The sequence below is a fragment of the Callorhinus ursinus genome, unplaced genomic scaffold (genome assembly GCF_003265705.2).
Source record: "Callorhinus ursinus isolate GAN/ISIS: 27379988/994484 unplaced genomic scaffold, GSC_fseal_2.0 scaffold1, whole genome shotgun sequence".
In the NCBI taxonomy this organism is placed as follows: Eukaryota; Metazoa; Chordata; class Mammalia; order Carnivora; family Otariidae; genus Callorhinus; species Callorhinus ursinus.
In genome coordinates this window covers 141,281,748-141,301,819 of record NW_027397063.1, presented here as the reverse complement: position 1 = coordinate 141,301,819, position 20,072 = coordinate 141,281,748, and the positions used below count along the sequence as shown (strand labels likewise).

The 20,072-nt window shown below is 45.9% G+C and overlaps 1 protein-coding gene across 8 annotated transcripts in view; it reads left to right on the top strand.

The window, feature by feature from the left end:
- The first annotated feature begins 9,819 nt into the window (after positions 1–9,819).
- XYLB (xylulokinase) overlaps positions 9,820–20,072 on the top strand; it is a 65,378-nt gene continuing 55,125 nt past the window's right edge. For all 8 annotated transcript variants that reach the window (XR_012381034.1, XR_012381035.1, XR_012381036.1 and 5 more), the window contains exons 1-2: positions 9,820–9,936; positions 11,233–11,315. Coding sequence is in view for 4 of the 8 variants with exons in the window: in XM_073901920.1 (XP_073758021.1) it covers positions 9,880–9,936; positions 11,233–11,315 (140 nt within the window). In the remaining 4 variants the exon portion in view is untranslated. The remainder of the gene's footprint in view (positions 9,937–11,232; positions 11,316–20,072) is intronic.

The window sequence follows — 20,072 nt, the reverse complement described above, 5'->3', positions numbered from 1 at the left end:
TTCGGCTCAGGTCATGATCCCAGGGTCCTGGGATCAAATCCCGCATCGGGCTCGCGTGCGCTCGCTCTCTCTCTCTCTCTCTCTGAGCAATAAATAAATAAAATCTTTAAAAAATAATAAAAATAAAATAAAACTCTATGAATAAATGAGATGAAAGACACAGGCAGCTGGTCCCCACGCAGGTCTCCAGTCCGAATCCACACACCGCCTGTGAAGATGTTGGGAGCATGATAGCCAAGGAGCAAGCCCCCTTTCCAAGTCCAGGCCCAGAGGGGTACCCAGAAAGAGGAGCTGGCTGGTCACCAGAGGACAGCACCAAGCAGTGTCCTTATTAAGGAACTTCTGGAAGATCGTGCAGTATGAGAAGAGGGCTTCAAACTTCAAATTTCACCAAGACAGTGACCTTAGGAACAGTTACAGAACTTCATTAAGAGGTGTTAAAAGCTCAACATTACATAAAGTTTTTGAAAAGACAGGAGAGATCTTTGGTGGAGCATCTCTGAAGCACAGGACAGCCTTACCCCTGACATTAAGTGGGGGTGGGAGGGGGGGTAAGTGAAGCTCAGTTTAACATCTTCCCTGCCCTCATGTTTCCACTTCAGTCTCCAAGACCCTCGGACTCATCCCCCCAACAATATCACTGGGCTCTGACCTGTTCTTCCATTCTTGTTGCTGCCTCCGTGTGGTCAAGCCTCTAGGAAAAAAATTATCAACTTACAGGAAAACAGTGAGCAAGAGAACATTGTAAATGACACCCCAGGGTGCCTTCAACAAAATCTACATCATGAGAAACCCTATGGAACAAACAACCCATCTTCTGCAACGAATCATCTGCAAGAAAAAAAAAAAAAAGATGGAAGGAGAACCTGCCGACGGAGGGAGATGTAAAAGGACAATGAGTCGATCACAGTGTGTGTGCATTTTGGGGTCCAGATTCAAACAAGTACTTATGGCATTCACAAGACAATTGGAAATTTGAATATTGACAATACTAAGAAAATTTTTTTAAAGTTTTCCTTTAGGTTTCATAACGGGATTGTGGTTGTTTTTTAAAAAGGTTGTGTTTTGGGGGCACCTGGGTGGCTCAGGCAGTTAACGTCCAACTCTTGGTTTCAGCTCAGGTCATGATCTCAGGGCTGTGGGATTGAGCCCCGTGTCGGGCTCCGCGCTCAGTGGGGAGTCTGCTTGTCCCTCTCCCTCTGCCCCTTCCTCCACTCTCTCTCTCTCTCTCTCAAAAAATAAATAAATAAAAATCTTTAAATAAATAAAAAGGTTGTTTTTTAAAAAATATAATTACATACTGATGAAATGATCAGTAGCATCTGGGATTGCTTCAAAATAATAATAACGTAGGGGAAATGATGGCTGGGGGAGTGTGGATGGGCCAGGTTGGGTGGGCAGGATGGGCCATGGGTGGATGATTTGGGTGCTGCGTGATGGGTCCAGAGGGGTTCATTATACCATTCTATCTACTTTCATGGATTTTCAAAGGTCTCCATTAAAAAGACTTAAAAAAAATTTTTTTAAGGATTTTATTTATTTGACAGAGAGATACACAGTGAGAGAGGAACACGAGCAGGGGGAGTGGGAGAGGGAGAAGCGGGCTTCCCGCCGAGCAGGGAGCCTGATGCGGGGCTCCATCCCAGGACCCTGGGATCATGACCTGAGCCGAAGGCAGATGCCTAATGAGTGAGCCACCCAGGCGCCCCTAAAAGCCTTTAAAATTTTAATGAGATAAGAAAGAGAAATTGGTTTGAGTAAGATTAAGCATTCCTTGGGAAAACATGAATATTTTTTACCAAACCCTCTTTTTAAGCATGTGCAAATACTTAAAATGTAAAGTGCTTTCTAGTCTACAGTTTGTCAAAAGGTTATGCCAGCAAATTGACATTTCATTCACATATACATATGATTCTATATTGTCAATGTCACAAAATTAACATATTTTCACAATTTCAATTTCATATTTCAAAATGAGTCCCCAGTTTAAAAAGAAGCACACCCTGACCATGTCATTCCCCTGCTCCTGCCTTCCAGTGGCTTCTAGTTGTCCTCAGCCACTGACTCGCTGCTGAGGAAAGGCCACCAGCTCTGCTGTTCATCTCCCTTATCCAGCTGGATGAAGAGGGAAAGATCCTCACAGGGCACTGGGCCCAGGGTCCAGTGGGGAACGCCCTTGGGAGCGACCCTGCCCCTAGTTTCTTCAGGGCCAGGGAGCTGGATCCCAGATGCCTGAGGTCAGCCTCCCTTTAGGCTGGAGGCCAGCTGCTTTCCTGTCCCCTCTGAAGACTGAGCTGGTGACCAGGCCTGAGTGCTGTGACAGCAGGGCCTGGCTCGACATTGTGGTTTTTAGTTCTTTATGAAGTTGCTTTTTTCATGTTTCTGATTTTCTTTTTTTTAAGAGGTTGGTCTTTTTCTCTGGGGTCAAAGACTATCTCTTGGATTCTTTATCTCTTTTGTGTTTGTGCTATTTTCTTATTGTTTTTGCCTTGTTCGCCTTTTTTCTGTTTTCCTGCAGGCTCATGTTTTCTTCTTTTTTTCCCTAACCTCCTGAATTATGAGGTGTATTAGTTTTCTAAGGCCGCTAAAAAACAAAAACAAAAACAAAAACAAAAACCATAAACTAGGTGGCTGAAATGGAAACTATCTTTCACAGTTTTGTAGGCTAGAAATCCAAAATTGAAATTTTGGCAGGGCCACGCTCCTTCCAGAGGATCTAGGGAGGAATCCTTCCTTGCTTCTTCTAGCTTCTGGTGGTTGCTGGCAATCTTTGGGGCTTTGTGACTTGGAGATGCCTCACTCCAATCTCTGCCGGTCTTCACGTGGCATCCTCCCCTGCGTGTGTCCATGTCTAAATTTCCTTCCTCTTGTAAAAACACCAGTCATTGGACTCAGATCCACCGTAATCCAGTATGACATCATCTTAACTTGATTACATCTGCAAAGACCTTATTTCCAAGTAAGGTCACACTCGCAGGTACTATGAGTTAGAACTTGAACTGTATTTTGGGGGGCACACAATCATACTTACTACATAGAGTTAATTTCTTTTCACTCTTTAATGAAAACACTCAAGAATATGCATTCAAGAATATGACTCACCTGTGAGTCAATCCCAAAGATTCTGCTAAAGATGTTTTTATTTTCTTGCTTTCTAGATAGTGTGTTAGATTTTGATTTTCTTTTTGACCCATAATTATTTAACAGAATGAGTTAAAAGTCCTAAGCACCTTGAGATATCCCATTATTGCTGTTTTGTTTGCTTGTTTTCTTTTTTAAAAAAATTCTTTTAGGGTGCCTGGGTGGTTCAGTCAGTTAAGTGTCTGCCTTCAGCTCGGGTCATGATCCCAGGGTCCTGGGATCGAGCCCCATGTTGGGCTCCCTGCTCAGTGAAGAGTGTGCTTCTCCCTCTCCCCTTGCGCCTCCCCCCTGCTCATGCTTTCTCTTTCTGTCAAATAAATAAATAAATAAATAAATAAATAAATAAATAAATAAAATCTTTAAAAAAGTTCTTTTAGTCTGAAAGTTGAAAGTTCCATAATTTATCAACCCCCCCAAAAAAACCCACTACCAAGTTAATTAAAATGCTAAAGTCACGTGCTAACCACCAGTTTCTAAGTCCCATTCACACAGATAATTGTTAATTACTTGGAGTTAATCTTTCCAGACCTTTCTTTCATGTATACATGTTTAATTATCTGCCTCAAATGCTCATGGAGGGAGGAAAGGCAGATACCAAGGCACAAACGCAATAAGACCAGAAAAATGGAAGATACCCACACCAACTTTTAATTTTCCTAAATCAAATTTGCTTCTGAGGGGAGTACAAATACATAAACAGGAGGTGTATCCATACTCTGGTGAAAATAAGCACTTTTCTCCTCAGGGCTCTTGAGACTCTGTTTGCTTAAACATCAAAGTCCATCAAACTTTTCTCTAGATATAAACAAAAAATCAGCTTTAAAAAATCTTAACCTCAGCTAAATGAGTTACTTATTTAACTGGAGGCAGGACCACTCCTTACCCTCAGACTTAGACAAACAAATCTCTGTGACACGTGCCCTGTTAGGGGCTATAGTTCAAAATATTTCTTTTCCCTCATAACAGCTTCCCACTCATCTTACAAAGAATTTGCACTACCTTTGATATAGAATAGACCGAATTATTTATTTTGTAACATATCCCAAGTTGAAATCTATAAAATTTCAGACAGATATAATAAATTAGTGAACCTGAATTATAATTGATTGTCTATTTCATTCCCTAATTTCTGATTATTTTTTAAAGATTTTATTTATTTATTTGACGGGGGCAGGGAGTGCACACAAGCAGGGGGAGGGGCAAAAGAGAGAGGGAAAAGTAGCCTCCCCGCTGCAGAGGGAGCCCAACTCGGGGCTCGGCTGGATTCCAGGACACAGGGCTCCATCCCAGGACTCTGGGATCATGACCTCAGCTGAAGGCAGATGCTTAACTGACTGAGCCACCTAGGCACCCCCTGATTATTTTTGATTTGGTGACTTTTATCTTTGTCTTAGAAGTGAAAGGGATAGGAATTAAAGCTACCAATTACTCCTAACTTTTCACTCTTCATACTACTTATTTAGAAAAAAATATATAAGCCTGGATAATTTTAATAGTTCAGTACTAATGAACACAGATTTAAGCTGAGGGGGATAAAAACAACTAGTTTGCTATTTTTACATGAACAAAATAAAACATATTGGAATTTATACACACTTGCATCTTTAGAAAGAAAGCATATTTTCTTCAGGACTTTTCTAAAGAAAAAAAGGCTTATTTTGAGAAAAATCCATGTTTACTTTGAGAAAAATCTGTGCTGTGGCTGCCAACTTCAAAGAATGAACAGATATTCTGGTGGTGTTTCATTGGAGACCAGATTTGAATTTAGGCTTGTCTCCATTTTCCTATATTACAGTGAATTTCATTATTATATGTACTAAATGAAAAGTTATTTTCATTCTCTGAAACATTTGTATCTAGTGCTTACCTCAGACTGATAAGTTTGCACTGATTTCTGTATTATGGTGTAATTTATTCAGCTGACACACACCTAGATTCAAAGAAAACTCGATTCAAAAATCAAAGACCTTACTAATAGAAGAAAACGTAGGCTGATATCTTTGTAGAAAATGTCAGATAATAGCTCTTTGGTCTGAGAGTAATACTGCTTAAACAAGATCAAAGAGCTCAAAAACCAATGGATTTTATTATATTTTAAGTTAAAGATTTCCAGTCAACAAAAGGCAAGATGGACAAAGTCAGAAGATAAATGACATATTGGGAGAAAAGATTTGCAACATCTAAAACTGGGGATTTATACCCTGAAATGTCAGACACTCCTGCAAATCCACAAGATAAAGACAAAAATGTCTTTGTCTTTTGCCCAACTGAAAAATGGGCAAAGGACATAAGCAGGAAGCCACTGAATGGGAAATCCCAAATGTCTAATGAGTATATATGAGGAGATGCTCAAATTCATCAGTAAGGAGGGCAATGAAAATTAAAACAATGAGAACTCACTCCTCACTTACTAGATTTGGAAATATTAGAAGGATGATGTTAACCTTAAAAAAATAAAAGTACCAACTACTTAATCAGCAAAAATGGGTTTATTTGGGAATAGCAGAGACCTGTAATCAGGTACAACCATGCTACCACAAAACCGTAAGCAAGTTTGCAAAACACAGGGCAGGACCACCTCTTTTATAGAGGAAATGGGGGAGTGGGGGCCCATGTTATAAACAAAAGGTCCATTGGAGGAAACTGGGAGTTTGAAGTATGGTGGCTTTTGATTGGCTGAGTTGTGACTGTCTCTCATTGGCTGGGCTCTTGATGGGGGGGTGGGGATGAAGAGGCCTTCCTTCGTCCTGCTGGGATAGTAAAGTAGCTAAAGTAGTAGCCAAGGGTAGGGTCCTTGTCTTCCTAGTGGCCGCAATTGACAAGTGGTGGGGTGTGAGAGCTCCCCCTGCTGGCCTCTGCTCCGTATTCGAAATGAAGTTTCCTTTTACCAATTTTCACAGTGAAATGCCGAGGACTTTATGAAAGATGTGGGGATAGAGATGCCTTTGTACATTCTAGCTGAGAGTGTACACTGGCATAGCTAACATTAGGAGTAATCCGGCACTCCAATCAAACTAGTTAGGCACACCTAGTATAAATCCTACTCTTGGATATATAACCCTGAAAAATTCCCTCACACGGGTCCATAAGGGACACGGACGGGGACGTTCTGTGCAGTGCTGTTTGCATTAATGGGGAGCTGGAGTCCACCCAGGTGTCACTCATGGGGAGCCTGGACAGTAAAATATGGGGTTGGCCTACTACTGAGTACGATGAAGCAGCTAGAAGCAAACAACTAAATCAGGGGTTCCCAAATGTTCTCACATCACAGCATCCTTAGAATCTCAACAATTTTCCTTGGAACTCCTAGTCCAAAAGCAATGGCTAAGAATTCTGTGTATTAAGTAGTTAGGTCCAAACAGCTGAATACACATTTATGTTCTAACAACTTGGTGGTATCTGAGGAAAACAATGCACATAATTTGGAGGAGAAAATAGTATTTCATTTCATTCTTAAATAACCAGAAGAACTTACTAAGAGGATGTGTGTGCCTGTTGGGCACTGCCCAACTTCTCAAATGTTGGCATCGGATTGGACACTACTGTCCTTACTCTCCGTTTCACCCTGATTTCCCTGTAGTACCTGCTTCTCACCACAACTGCTGAAGGCACAGCCCTGCAAAGATATATGACATTATATCATAGAAAGGAACATAGCACAATCTAATGTTGCAGCTGTGGACTACCTCAAATTAGCAGTTCACATGGCACCGTTTGGGAACCACAGAATTAGGTATACCTATAGCAGTATGAAGAAACCATAAAAACAGTGCCAAATTTAAAAAAAAAAAAGTACCAGAAAACTAAGGCCTAAGGGGCTCCACTGAGTCTATTCTTGCTGAGGTTTCAATGACCTTACCGCTAAACCAGGGAACAGGCTCCCATACAGCATTTGGCCCTGTTGAGCCCCTCCGCTTCCAGAAATGTTTTTCCATTGGCTTCCACCAATCCCCCCTCTTATGATCTCTTCCTCGTCTTTTTTTTTTTTTTAAGATTTTATTTATTTATTTGACAGAGAGAGACACAGCGAGAGAGGGAACACAAGCAGGGGGAGTGGGAGAGGGAGAAGCAGATTCCCGCGGAGCAGGGAGCCCCCGATGTGAGGCTCGATCCCAGGACCCTGGGATCATGACCTGAGCCGAAGGCAGACGATTAACGACTGAGCCACTCAGGCACCCCTCTTCCTTGTCTTTGACTTGTCCTTCGCAGTTCCCTTCGGTGGTCTCCATCTGTCCCACTCTGAGCCCTTTCTGCACAAGCTAGCCCACTCCTATTGGGACCTAATAACTCACAACTCATTGTCTTTGGCCCAGAGCTCTTCCCTGAGCTGGGGGCCACATATCCAACTGCCTGTTCAGTGTCTCCACTCAGACATCCACAGGCACCTGAGACCTACCACGTCCTGACTAATCTCCCCATCTTCCCCACTCCCCCAGCTGTTTCTCCCATGTTTCCTAACTCAGAGAATGGAACCCCTCTCCACCTTGTCGTGGCCTGTGGCAGATTGCATCAGTGGCCCCAGTTCTTCACCTTCCCTGCATCCACACCCTTGCCCAGGCCTCATCCCCACCACTTGGCTTCGGGTGGCCCACGAGACTTTGGCTGGTGGCACAGAGGAGGAAGTATAACAGGACGGTTCTGAACCTAGGCCTTCAGAGGCCTCACTCACGTGTTTGCCCTTGCCCTCTTCTGCTCCCCAGCTTCCATGAGAAGAGCATGGCTGGGGTACTCCGCTGGTCCCAGGAAGAGAAGGATGAGAGACATGTGGAGCAGAGCCACTCCACCGGAGCCTAGCCTAGATCAGCTGACACCTCTGCCCCGCCCCCTGCTGAGCTGCCAACAAGTGAGGAACACTACAAGGTTATTGTTCTAAGGCACCAAGTTTGAGGGTGCTTTGTTACGCAGTTAACCAACCAGGTCGCCTAAACTAGAAACCAGACATTGCCTTTGACTCCTCCCCCTCTCAGTCCACGTGGTTCCCAGAGTTTCCCGAATATCTCGCGACTCCATTCACTGTCTCCATCCTTGGCACCTCTGCCTTACCTCAGGGCCTCCTGCAGCCCCATTTTAACACATTTCTCCTTTCTGTCTTTTGCCCCTATTCTCCACACAGCAACTTCCTATTATTCAAATCTGATCACGTGACTTCTTTTCTGGGGGTTGGCTATGCCCTCAGGCTGGGGTACCAGGGCCCCGGATGAGGGAAGGACGCTCGCTGGGGACCGTGGGTATCATGGTCACTGCAAAGAGACACCTCCGGGGCAGTTTCTGCTTTGTTCCCAAGTCAGTGCAGGGGCTCTTTGGTTCTGCGCAGGGAGCCAGGTTCAAGCTTGGAGCAAAATAAGCAAAAGACTGGCCTCACTCAGGCCATGGCAGCGCTTCCTCAGGGTCCCCCGGAACCACCTTTACTGCTGGGTGTGCTTTTTGAGGGCATCAACAGAGAGGACAACCTGAGAGTCATCGACAACTTGGAATTACACTTTCTGTCTTCATTCGTTGCTAATGGGTTAAGTCGTGGGTGGGCAGCTTCCCTATGTAGGCAAACGGGCTCTCAGACCTCCAAAAGAAAGGGTGAATCACCAGAATGGGGTAGGTGCCACAGCCCACAGAGAAAGGCACCCCTGAACAAAATAGGGCCTCCCTGTGGGATAACTTGAGAAAGAGCCAGCAGCCTTGGCCTTCAGAGACATTTGTGTTTTGCCACAGGCCTTCTCATAAGACTACCCAGAAAATTGTCTCCTTTAGTGGTTAAACATGCAGATTCTGGAGGCAAATTTACTGGCGTGTGGGCCCAGTTCTGTCACTGATCTAGGGACCTCGGGATGAGAGGAGCATCTGGGCTCCAAGCAGCTCAAGTTCAGCAAGAGAGACAGCCAGGTAATCAGACCACTGCAAAAGTATGAGAGGGGCTCCCATGGGCTGGGAAGGCCCTGGGAGGAGGATCTCCCCTGTGAGAGCTTCTGGAAAGAAGTCAGTCCTAGGGACAAGGATGACATAGCCAGCGGGAATGTGGGGAAGAGAAGGTGTCCTCCCTTCCAGGAGGAGAGGGAGTAGGTCTGATTTTGTTTCTCATGGCCCCTTCGCCATGTCTGGCACACATTAGACTACCAATACCAGCTGATCCCAGGAATGAATGAGCCTCTCTGTCCAGAACACCGGGAGCTCTGATTTTAAATACAGAGGTGGGATGTGGCACATGTCAGAGCTGGGTAACCATTCAGATTTGCTGGGACCTGACAGGGCCTGTTGGAGCCCAGTGCCTGCAGCCCCAGGGTACATTTGTCTGTGACCTCTGTGTCACCAGCATGAGTGAACAGCTGTCTTAGTACCCGAGAGACAGCCATGGAAGTCTCCAGGCTTAGGGCCACCAGAGAGACAGGTTAAAGGTGGAACCTCTGGCCCAGATGTCCTCCGCTGGTAGCCAGGCCGCGTTAGGGCAAGACCTGTGCAGGGAGCACATGTGGATGGATTGGAGGGCAGGGGAGGGGTGGGGAGAGAGAGCTGCGCAGGGGGTACCTGTCCTGTTGCACAGGTGCGAAGCGCGAGGGCCTGGCCGGACGCGTGTCCCCGCCCCGTCGCCCGGCAGGCGGCGCCAGAGCGCAAGCCCGCGGGTGACACGGGTCCCGGAGTCCGGCCGGGCGGGGCGAGGGGCGGGCCCGGCGTCTCTGGGCGCTGGGGCGCGGCGACACTGCCGGCGCGGGAAGGACGGACAGACGCGCCGCCGGACCCTCCGCGGCCATGGCCGAGCGCGCCGCTCGCCCCTGCTGCCTGGGCTGGGACTTCAGCACGCAGCAGGTACAGTCGCGGGCCCCGGGTCCGGGCGGGGCGGGCCACCTCCTCCGCGACGCCGGGCGGGCTGGTGGGACCCGGGCGCGGGGAACCCTGGGCCGAGCCGCGCGCGGGCGCGCCTCCCTCCCGGGCTTCCTGGGGGTGGGGTGGGGGACGCCGGCGACCCCGCCAGATTCGGCCGCGACCCGGCCTGGACTCGGGCCCTCCCGGAAACGGTGGGCGCCCCCGCCCCCAGCCCCGGCGGATCCCGCGGGCACGTAGCGGGAAGTGCCTCGAGCGGCCGGGGTCCCCAAGCGTTCGCCCGTCGTGGGCGCTGAGTGACAGGGACCCGAAGGAGCTCGGTCGCAAGACTCGGGAACAGACAAGACAGACGGGTAGACATGCACACAGGCATAACCAGTGACCTGGAACCAGATCACTGCTTGGAACTTTTTTTACGTGGAATGGGCACGATATACGCATGAACTTTGTTCCACCCCTGGTTGGCACCAGCATGCCCGGGTCAACGTACCCGGCACTGCTGGCCCCAGGACGGGCCGTGCTGCTCCCGGAGCTCTGCAGACAGGCGAGCAGAGTCAAAATGCCTTCAACCTGGGTGTGGGGTACCAAGGGCCTCCCTTTCTTTAACTTGGGAAATCAGCACAGGTGCAGTCAAATCCCTGGGTCTCCGCGACGGGTCAGGGAGGCAGGCTTAGACCAATCCCTGATCAGAAAGTCCTGTGGGACTCTGCAGTCAGGTTCCTTGCTGGGTCTCAGTGCCCATCTGCCCGAGAGGAGCTGTGAGGAGCTGTACCCCTGAGTTTGGAGGTTTGCTCCCTTCCGGACCTGTATGTCTCTGGACCATGATCACAGCCTATGGGAACAGCCCAGGGACCTTGTCCGGTCTCTCAGGTCCCTGCACACGGGGTCCTGAGAGGCATCTCCAAATGCTGCTTCTCATTCCTTCCCCTGGAGGACTTAACGCAGGCCTCTCTGCCAGGTTCTGGAATCAGCTCTTCTATGAACATCTGGTTCTATGAACATCTGGTTCTCGGCTTTGGTTGTTTAGAGGGACCAAAGATTCCTTGAGCAGTGTAGGTGTTTCGACTTTGCCTCAGCCTCTTCATTTTACCTACTCTTTGGGTATGTTCCCAGAGGAGGCCTCCTTTGCCGTGGTTACAGTGATGTACCCCAAGCTTCTGGGAGGTCTCCAGGCTGAGCCACCCACTAGGGTGCTGGGCTTCACCTGGTGATGTTCCTACCCCTGGGCCAGTGTAGAAGCTGAGGAAATTTCTATACACCATTTTTTAAAATGCCTTCCAGGTGAAAGTTGTTGCTGTTGATGCAGAGCTGAATGTGTTCTATGAGGACAGTGTGAATTTTGACAGAGACCTTCCAGAATTTGGGTATGTACCTAGTGTATGTGTGTGTGGGAGGGGTTGGTTTTGGGGTCCTCCCTCAGCCTTTTACATTTATAAACCACACTATTCCGGTGTTACATTGTGATTTACAAGAAATACATATTTGGTCATTCAGATGGCCAAAATATATTTCTCACATGCATTTGGTCTTCATCCACAGTTCCAGGCTCACAGCTCCCCAAACCCTTGGAACTTCCTAAAGTGTTGAGAGTCATAAAGGTGTCTTTTGTTATGTTAACGGAGATGACTTTTGGACCCCACCTGGGGGTAGGGGCTGGTTGCCAAGAAGACCAACCACATGATTAGAGGGTTGGGATTTTCAGCTGGAGGTTGAAAAGGCCCATGGCCAGTGGCTTAGTCAGTCCTGACTATGTAATGAAGCCCTCATAAGAGCTCAAAAGGGCTGGGTTTAGAGAGCTTCTGGGTTGGTGAACATGTGGAGATTGGGCAGAGTGGTGTCCCTGGAAAGAATATGGAAGCGCCTTGCACTTTCCCCGTACCTGACCCTAGGTATCTCTTCATCTGGCTGTGGATTCCTGTCCTTTCACGTCCTTTAATAAATTGGTAAACCTAAGTACGAGTTTCCCTGAGTTCTGTGAGCTGCTCAAGCAAATTAAAAGAACCCAAGGCCATTGGAACCAACAATCTGTGACTGGTTGGTCAGAAGCACAGGCAACAGCCTAGGGCTTGCGCCAGGCATCTGAAGTGGGTGGGGAGGGCAGTCTTGTAGGACTGACCCCTTAACCTGTGGAATTTGATGTTGTCTCTGGGTAGAAAATGTCACCGTCTGCTTGTGTCCGAGAATTGCTTGGTGTTGTGTGTAGGGAACCACTATCCCCTCCCGTCCGCCACCACATTGGAATTGCATCCAAGAACCTAAGAGCTGATACCTGTAGATCTGGCTTGATCAAACTGCAGGCATGGTGGGGTCTTGGTAGACCTCTCAGCATCCTTTTTTCCTGTGCCCTGAATGTGTTCTCCATTCCTTCCCAATTCTATGCATGCATTCATTCATACATGCAATAGGTATCAGTTGAGACTCACTTTGTGTCAGGCACATGCTGGGTCCTGGGATTTGATGGTGAACCAGAGATGTGGTCCTTACTCTCCCAGAGCTTCCTTTTGAGTAGGGGAGACTGGTATCAATCAAGGAATCTCACAAAAAAATATTTGATTATAGACTCAGAGAAGGCCACTGAAGGAAAGGAACTCCCTTCTCCAAATATTTATTATAAAGGAATGGGACCCAGACTTGGGGGGTGGTCAGGAAGGGTCCCTAAGGAAGTAGTGCTTTAGCCAAGGTCTGAGTGAGTGAGGTTCGCCGGGTGATGGAAGGGAGAGAGCATTCTAGGCAGAAGGATCAGTCTGTGCAAAGGCCCTGTGGCAAGAAAGAACACTGCTTATTCAGTGAATTGAAGAAGGCCAGTGTGGCTGGGGAGCAGAGAGGGAGGTGGAGGCTGGGCTGGGTCACATAGGCCTTGGTACACAGTTTGTCTATATCCTAATACCTATGGACAGCCACTGAAGGACCATAGGGATGGGGGTAAGGTGTGACACGGTTGTATCTGTGTTTTGAAAAGATCTCTGGGTGCAGTGGGAGACCATTTGGGGGTTGGTCAGAATGCAGGTTGGGAGACCATGGAGGTTTTTCAAGATCATCTAGATGGGAAATAATAGTCTTGGAGGAGAGAGCTGGGTGGCGAAATTGACAGGGCCTGGGGCAGAACTGAATGTGAGATGCGAAGGTGAGGTTTCTGGCTGGCCTTCTGGTTGGATGGTAGACTGAAGAGAGTTGGTTTTGGGGAGAAAGATCATGAGTTTAGCTGTTGTATTAGTTTGGGAGGGCTGCCAGAAAAAAAAAAAAATACCACAGACAGGGTGTCTTAAACAACAGGAATTTATTTTCCTGTAGTTCTGGAGCCTGGAAGTCCTAGGTCAAGGTGCTGGCAGGGTCGGTTTCCTCTGAGGCCTCTGTTGTTGGTTTGCACATGGCTGCCTTCTTGCTGCCTGTCACACGGTCATCTTCTGCTCCTGCATCCCTGGTGCCTCCACTGTGTTATTTGTGTCCCAGCCTACTTTTATAAGGACACCAGTCATACAGGATTAGGACCCACCCTGATGACTTCATTGTAAGTTAATTGCCTTTTTCAAGGCTCTCTCCAAAAACAGTCACATTCTGAGGTACTAGGGATGAGGACTTCAATATGTTAATTTTGGGGGAATATAATTCAGTCCATACAGCTGTGGACTTGTTGATTCTCAGGTGGCTCTGAGAGGCCCTGGTGGAAGTGTCCCTCCACGACTGTTTTAGATATCACTTCCAGGGCGCCTGGCTGGCTCAGTCAGTAGAGTGTGCAACTCTTGATCTCGGTGTTGTGAGTTCTAGCCCTTGTTGGGTGTGGAGATTACTTAAAAATAAAATAAAATCTTTAAAAAAAGAAAAAAATATCACTTCCCTGATGACTCTTTGTGTACCCCCACTGCTGCTCATGTCATATGCCTCCTTTGAGTTGAGGTTGGAAGCCATCTTGCATTTGTAGTTTGTATTACTGCAGGTCATGTGTGTTTGAGTTTTGGTAGTTTGTATCTTTCAAGGAATTGGTCCGTTTCATCTAAGCTATTAAATTTGTGGCTAGTGTTGTTCATAATACTCCTTTACTTTCCTTCGGTGTCTGTGGGATCAGTAGTGATGACCCTTCTATCATTTCTGATACTGATTATTTGTGTCTTCTCGCTTATTGTCTTTGTTAGCCTGGCTAGAGGTTTATCAATTTAATGATCTTTTTGAAAAGTCAGCTTTTGGTTTTGTTGATTTTCTCTACTGTTTTCCTCTTTTCATTTCTCATTGATCTGTGTTCTCATTTTTAGTATTTCTTTTCTTCTGCTTGCTTTAAGCTTGCATTGCTCTTCTCTACTTTCCTGGAGAGGAAGCTTAGATTTTTTTTTTTAATTTTAGCTCTTCTTTCTAATATGTGCATTTTAATGCTGTAGATTTCCCTCTAAGCACTGCTTTTGCTGTATCCTACAGATTTTGTTGTCATATTTTCATTTTTGGGGGGTTCAAAATACTTTTTTAGTTTCTCTTGATACTTCTTTGACTCGTGTTATTTAGAAGGATATAGCTTAGGGGCGCCTGGGTGGCTCAGTCGGTTAAGCATCTGCCTTCGGCTCAGGTCATGATCCGAGGGTCCTGGGATCGAGCCCCACATGGGGCTCCCTGCTCAGTGGGGAGCCTGCTTCTCCCTCTCCCACTCCCCCTGCTTGTGTTCCCTCTCTTGCTGTGCCTCTCTGTCAAATAAATAAATAAAATCTTAAAAAAAAAAAAAAAAGAAGGATATAGCTTAATCTCCAGATCTTCCAGTGATCTTTCTGTTCTGGATTTTTGCTTTAATTCCATATTATAGTATGAAAACACACTTCATGTGATTTCTGTTCTTTTAAATTTTTAAATTCTATCTCACTTTCTCTTTTGACTCAATGAGTCTATCAGTCCTCTCCATTAGAAAAAAAAAAAAGATATCCCTACCCAAAATACAGTATTGCTTAGTATTGCTTTTTTACCCAGTTACATTTTTAAGATCTAGTTCATTCCTCCTGCACTGTTTTTTTTTATAATTTTACTGAAATACAATTGATGTACATTAAACTGAACATATAAAATATGTACAGCTTTGTAAGTTTTTTAAAAAGATTTTATTTATTGTTTGAGAGAGAGAGAGAGCGTGCGCGAGCGTGAGCTGGGGGAGGGGCAGAGGGAGAGGGAGAGGGAGAAGCAGACTCCCCGCAGAGCAGGGAGCCCCATGTAGGGCTTGATCCCAGGACCCCGGGATCATGACCTGAGCCGAAGGCAGACATTAACTGACTGAGCCACCCAGGCACCCCAGCTTTGTAAGTTTTGACATAGATGCTCCTCCATGAGACTATCACCAGGATCAAGATAATGAACATTTCCATACCCCAAAGGTTTTCTCATGCCCCTTTGAGTTTATTCCTCTTCCCTACCCCAAGCCCCCTGGCAACCACTGGTCTGTTTTCTATTACTATGGATTAGCTTACACTTTCTAGAATTTTAAATAAAGGGAATCATCATTATATATTCTTTTTTATCTGACTTTTAAAACTCAGTATAATCATTTTGAGATTCATCTGTTTTGTTACATGTATCAATAATTTGTTCTTTTTGTATCTCAGTAGTATTCCATTGTATGAATGGACCACAATTGGTTTATCCATTCATCTGATGAGGGATATTTGGATTGTTTCCAGTTTTTTATTATTATAAATAAAGAGGCTATGAAACTTGGTGTCTTAGTGTCAACCTAAGTTTTCATTTGTCTTGGAAATGAAACACTCAGGAATGGTTAAGTTGTATGCTAGGTTTTTAAAAAACTGCCATATTCTTTTCCAAAGTGGTTTTTTAAATACAGCTATTTTGTTAATAGGCTTTGCATGTGCTTGGTACATAGTTTGAGAGAAACAAAAGGCATGTAGTGAAAAGTCTTAATCCCTCCATGGTCTCATTTCTGCCCTCCTGCCCTCCTCAACAGAGACCTTTCATTAGTTCTTTGTGTATCCTTCCAGTGTTTTATATCAAAGTATAAGCGGATGTGACTATTTTTATTTTCTCCCTTACTTACATATCAGAAAGTTTACTGTACACACTATTGTGTACTTTGTTTTATTCATTTCACAATAATTAGGCTGTGTTTCCACATCAGTACATAGAGCTTCTGTGTTCTTTTTTTTTTTTTTTTTTAAGGGGGGGGGGGGGGGTGGGTTTGGGGGTGGGGGGGGGAGTCGGGGGGCAGGGAGAGAGAGAATCATAAGCAGGCTCCCTGCTGAGCACAGAGCCTGATGCAGGGCTGGATCTCACGACCCTGAGATCATGCCCTGAGCTGAAACCAAGAGTCAGTTGTTTAATGGACTGAGCCACCCAGGCACCCTCTGTGTTCTTTTTATAGGATACATAGTAGTCCACTGTGTAGATGAAATTGAAGGACGCTGGGTTGTTTGCAGTGAAAAATGATGTGTGAGTTACCATACATACGCCATTACAGACATGTGCCGGTTTATCTGTAAGGTAGACGTTAGGGAAATAGTGGGATGCCTGGGTGGCTCAGTCAGTTGGGCATCCGACTCTTGGTTTTGGCTCAGGTTATGATCTCATGGGTCATGGGGTCGAGCCCCAAGGCACGCTCCCTCCGTGCTCAGCAGGGAGTCTGCTTGAAGAGTCTCTCCCTCTGCCCCTCCCCCCCCACTTGCACATGTGTGAATATGTGTGTGCTCTCTCTCAGATAAATAAATCTTTATTTATTTATTTATTTATTTATTAAAAGATTTTATTTATTTATCTGACAGAGAGAGAGCACAAGCAGGGGGAGCAGGAGAGGGAAGAGCAGGCTCCCCACCGAGCAGGCAGCCCGATGTGGGGCTTGATCCCAGGATCCCCCAGGGATCATGACCTGAGCCGAAGGCAGACGCTTAACCCACTGAGCCACCTGGCGTCCCAATGAATAAATCTTTCTAAAAAAAGTTTGGAATTAGGATTGCTGGATCAAAGAGCAGATAGATTTATAATTTTGGGAGATCTGGGCAGATCGCCTCCCATAGGGATTGTATTGATTTACGCCCCACCAGCAATGCGTGTGAGTGCCTGTTTCCCACTGCACTGCAATGCAGTGTGGGTGTTAAAGAGTCTTTCGTTCTTTGCCAGTGAGAGAGGTGAAAAATGGTACGTCTGTGTGGATCTAGTTTGTATTTCTCTTATTATGAATGAAGGTGAGCATCTTTCAAATGTCGAAGGGCTACTTGAACTTTTTTTTCCTGTGAAGTTGTTTTTCATGACCTTTGCCCATTTTTCTGTTGGATTGATTGTTTCTAGGTGCTCTTTGTATATTAGAGGAATGAGCTCTTTGTAGTTAAATGAATTGCAAATAGGTTTCTCAGATTTGAGTTTGCTTTTGACTTGCTTGTGGGCGGTGGCAAACGACCCGGGGTTTTGTTTCCTGCGCTACTGCACTTCTCAGCCTTTCCTGTTGCTTCCAGATTTGGAGTCACAGTTTGAAAGGCCTTCCTCATTCGGAGACTGTGAGGGAATTTGCCTACATTTTCTTCTAGTTCTCATAAAGTTTCAGTATTCCTATATAAAAATGTTTGTAGTTTAGGTGTATGGCATGACATTTATATCCAGCTCCAATTTTTTCCCTATGACTCTCCAGTTGTCTTAATACCATATTTTTAGATGCCCATCTTTACCTCACTGATTTGAGATGCCAGCTTTATATGCTAATTTCTGTGTATGGTTAGGCCGATTTCTGGGCGTTTTCTTTTCTGTTGGTTGGGGGGGGTCTGTTCATGAGCCAGTAATGTGTGGTTTTAGTTATTCCAGCTTTATAATATGATTTAATATCTGGAATTGTTGGTCCCCTCTGACTCTTCTACAGTGTCCGTGGACGTTCTTGTTCTTTTTTGATATGTACTATAGAATCAGCTTTTAAGGTTCCAGAAAGCAAAATGGTTAATATTTTTATTGAGATCATATTACATTTATGAATTAACTTGCAGAGAATTGGCAACTTTATGAGATTGAGTTTTCCTATCAAGGCACATGTTTTGTCTTTCCATTTGTTCAAGGCTTTTTTTTTTTTTTAAGATTTTATTTATTTATTTGTCAGAGAGAGAGAGCACAGGCAGAGGCAGAGGGAGAAGCAGGCTCCTCACTGAGCAGGGAGCCCGATGCGGGGCTCGATCCCAGGACCCAGGGATCATGACCTGAGCCGAAGGCAGACACTTAACGACTGAGCCACCCAGGCCTCCCTCAAGGCTTCTTTTGAATACTTCACATGGGTTTTGATATGTTTGACATATGGATCGTGCACATTGGGATATATTGCAGAAAGGCCCATTCTTCCCCAGCCCTCCCTACACCCAGGCCCTTTGCAGTATGACTCTGTAGCTCCTTCAGTCAAGAGATGGGAGTCATTTCCCGACCTGTGGATTTTAACTGGTAGAACGTGAGGGAAATAACATTGTGCGGTTCTAGACCTAAGCCTCAAGAAGGCCTTGCTGACTTCTGCTCTCATTCTTGGAACGCTGCCCAGCCCCCACGTGACCAAGCGCAGGCCAGCCTGCTGGAGAATGAGAGACACGTGGCCAAGTTCCCCTGTACCCCCAGCTAAGAGAAGCAGCGGCTGGCCCCCAGAGGCAGAGCCTTCTGGCCCTCTAGCTACTGTTAGTCAACACACAGAGGGAGCCTGGCTGAGCCCAGCCCAGTGACCCACAGAATTGTGAGCTAAATGAGCTGAGTAGTTTCAGGTCACTTAGCTGTGAAGTGGTTTGTAACAGGGCAGAACCACCTGGTACCTATAATTCATTTTAAACTTTCTGACTGTTGTATCTTTTTACTAATGTAAATGGGGACTTTTGTAGCCATTGACCAGCGATCTACCAGACTTCTTTCCTTCTCCTCCTGGGCATACTCCTGCCTTCCTTGCAGTTTTGTTCAGCCGTGTAACTTGAGTCCTAACCAGCAGAACATGAGAGAAAGTGAACAGGCCTCTCTACGAGACCATACGACCCCCACTGTGATCCTCTGCCCTGTGTCTCCCTGGGTCCCGTGGCTGGATGCGAGTGTCCAGGGCAGCCTTGGAAACCACTTGGAAGATGAGAAGGCCCCCCTGTCCTCCCGGGTCCCTGAATAACTGCAGGGAACGGAGCCCCCCCCACCGACAACTCTGCATTCCTGGTCCCCAGCACACCACTGACGATGCTTTACGTGAGTGAGAACTAACCTTCAACTGTGTCGAGGCATGGAAATTAACTACGACAGGGTCATCCCCCCCATCATATCTTTTTTTTTTAAAGCTCTATTGAGATAGAATTCATGTACCAAAAAATTCAGTCTTTTAAAATGTACAGTTCGGTGGTTTTTAATATACTCATAGAACTGTGTCACAATCTCCACTATTTAATTTTAGAACATTTTCATCTCCTCAAAAAGAAACCCCATACCCACTAGCAGTACACGCCCTATGCCCCTCCTCCAACCCTGGCAACCACAGTCTTGATGGATTTGCCTATTCTGAACATTTCTTATAAATGAATGTATGCAATATGTGGTCATTTTTGGCAAGTTTCTTTCACTTATCATAACGTTTCCCAAGTTTATGTTGTATGATATCAGTACTTCATTCGTTTCTATAATATACTCAATAATGTTTCATTGTATGGATAGTACCACATTTTGTTTATCCATACATCAGTTGCCAGATATCCCACTCTTTGGCTATTATGAATAATCCTGCTATGAACATTCATGGATGTTATAGACTAAATTGTGTCCTTCTCCCGCCCCCTGAAAAAGCATGTTGAAGCCCTAACCTCCAATGTGGCTGTATTTGGAGATAGAGCCTTTAGGGAAGTAATTAAGGTTAAATGAGGTCGTAAGGGTGGGCTCTAATCCAATAGGACTGGTGTCCTTATAAGAGGAAGATCTCTCTCTCTCTCTCTCTCTCTCTCTCCCCCCCCCCCCCCCCGGGTATGCACAGAGGAAAGGGCCATGAGAGGACACGGTGAGAAGGTAGCCATCTGCACATGGGAAGAATGCTTTCACCAGAAACCAAATTTGCCAGCACCTTGATCATGGGCTTCTTGCCTCCAGAACTGTGACAAGATAAATGCCTGTTGTTTAAACCACTTCATCTGTGGTATTCGTTATGGCAGCCCAAGCTGACTAATCTAGTG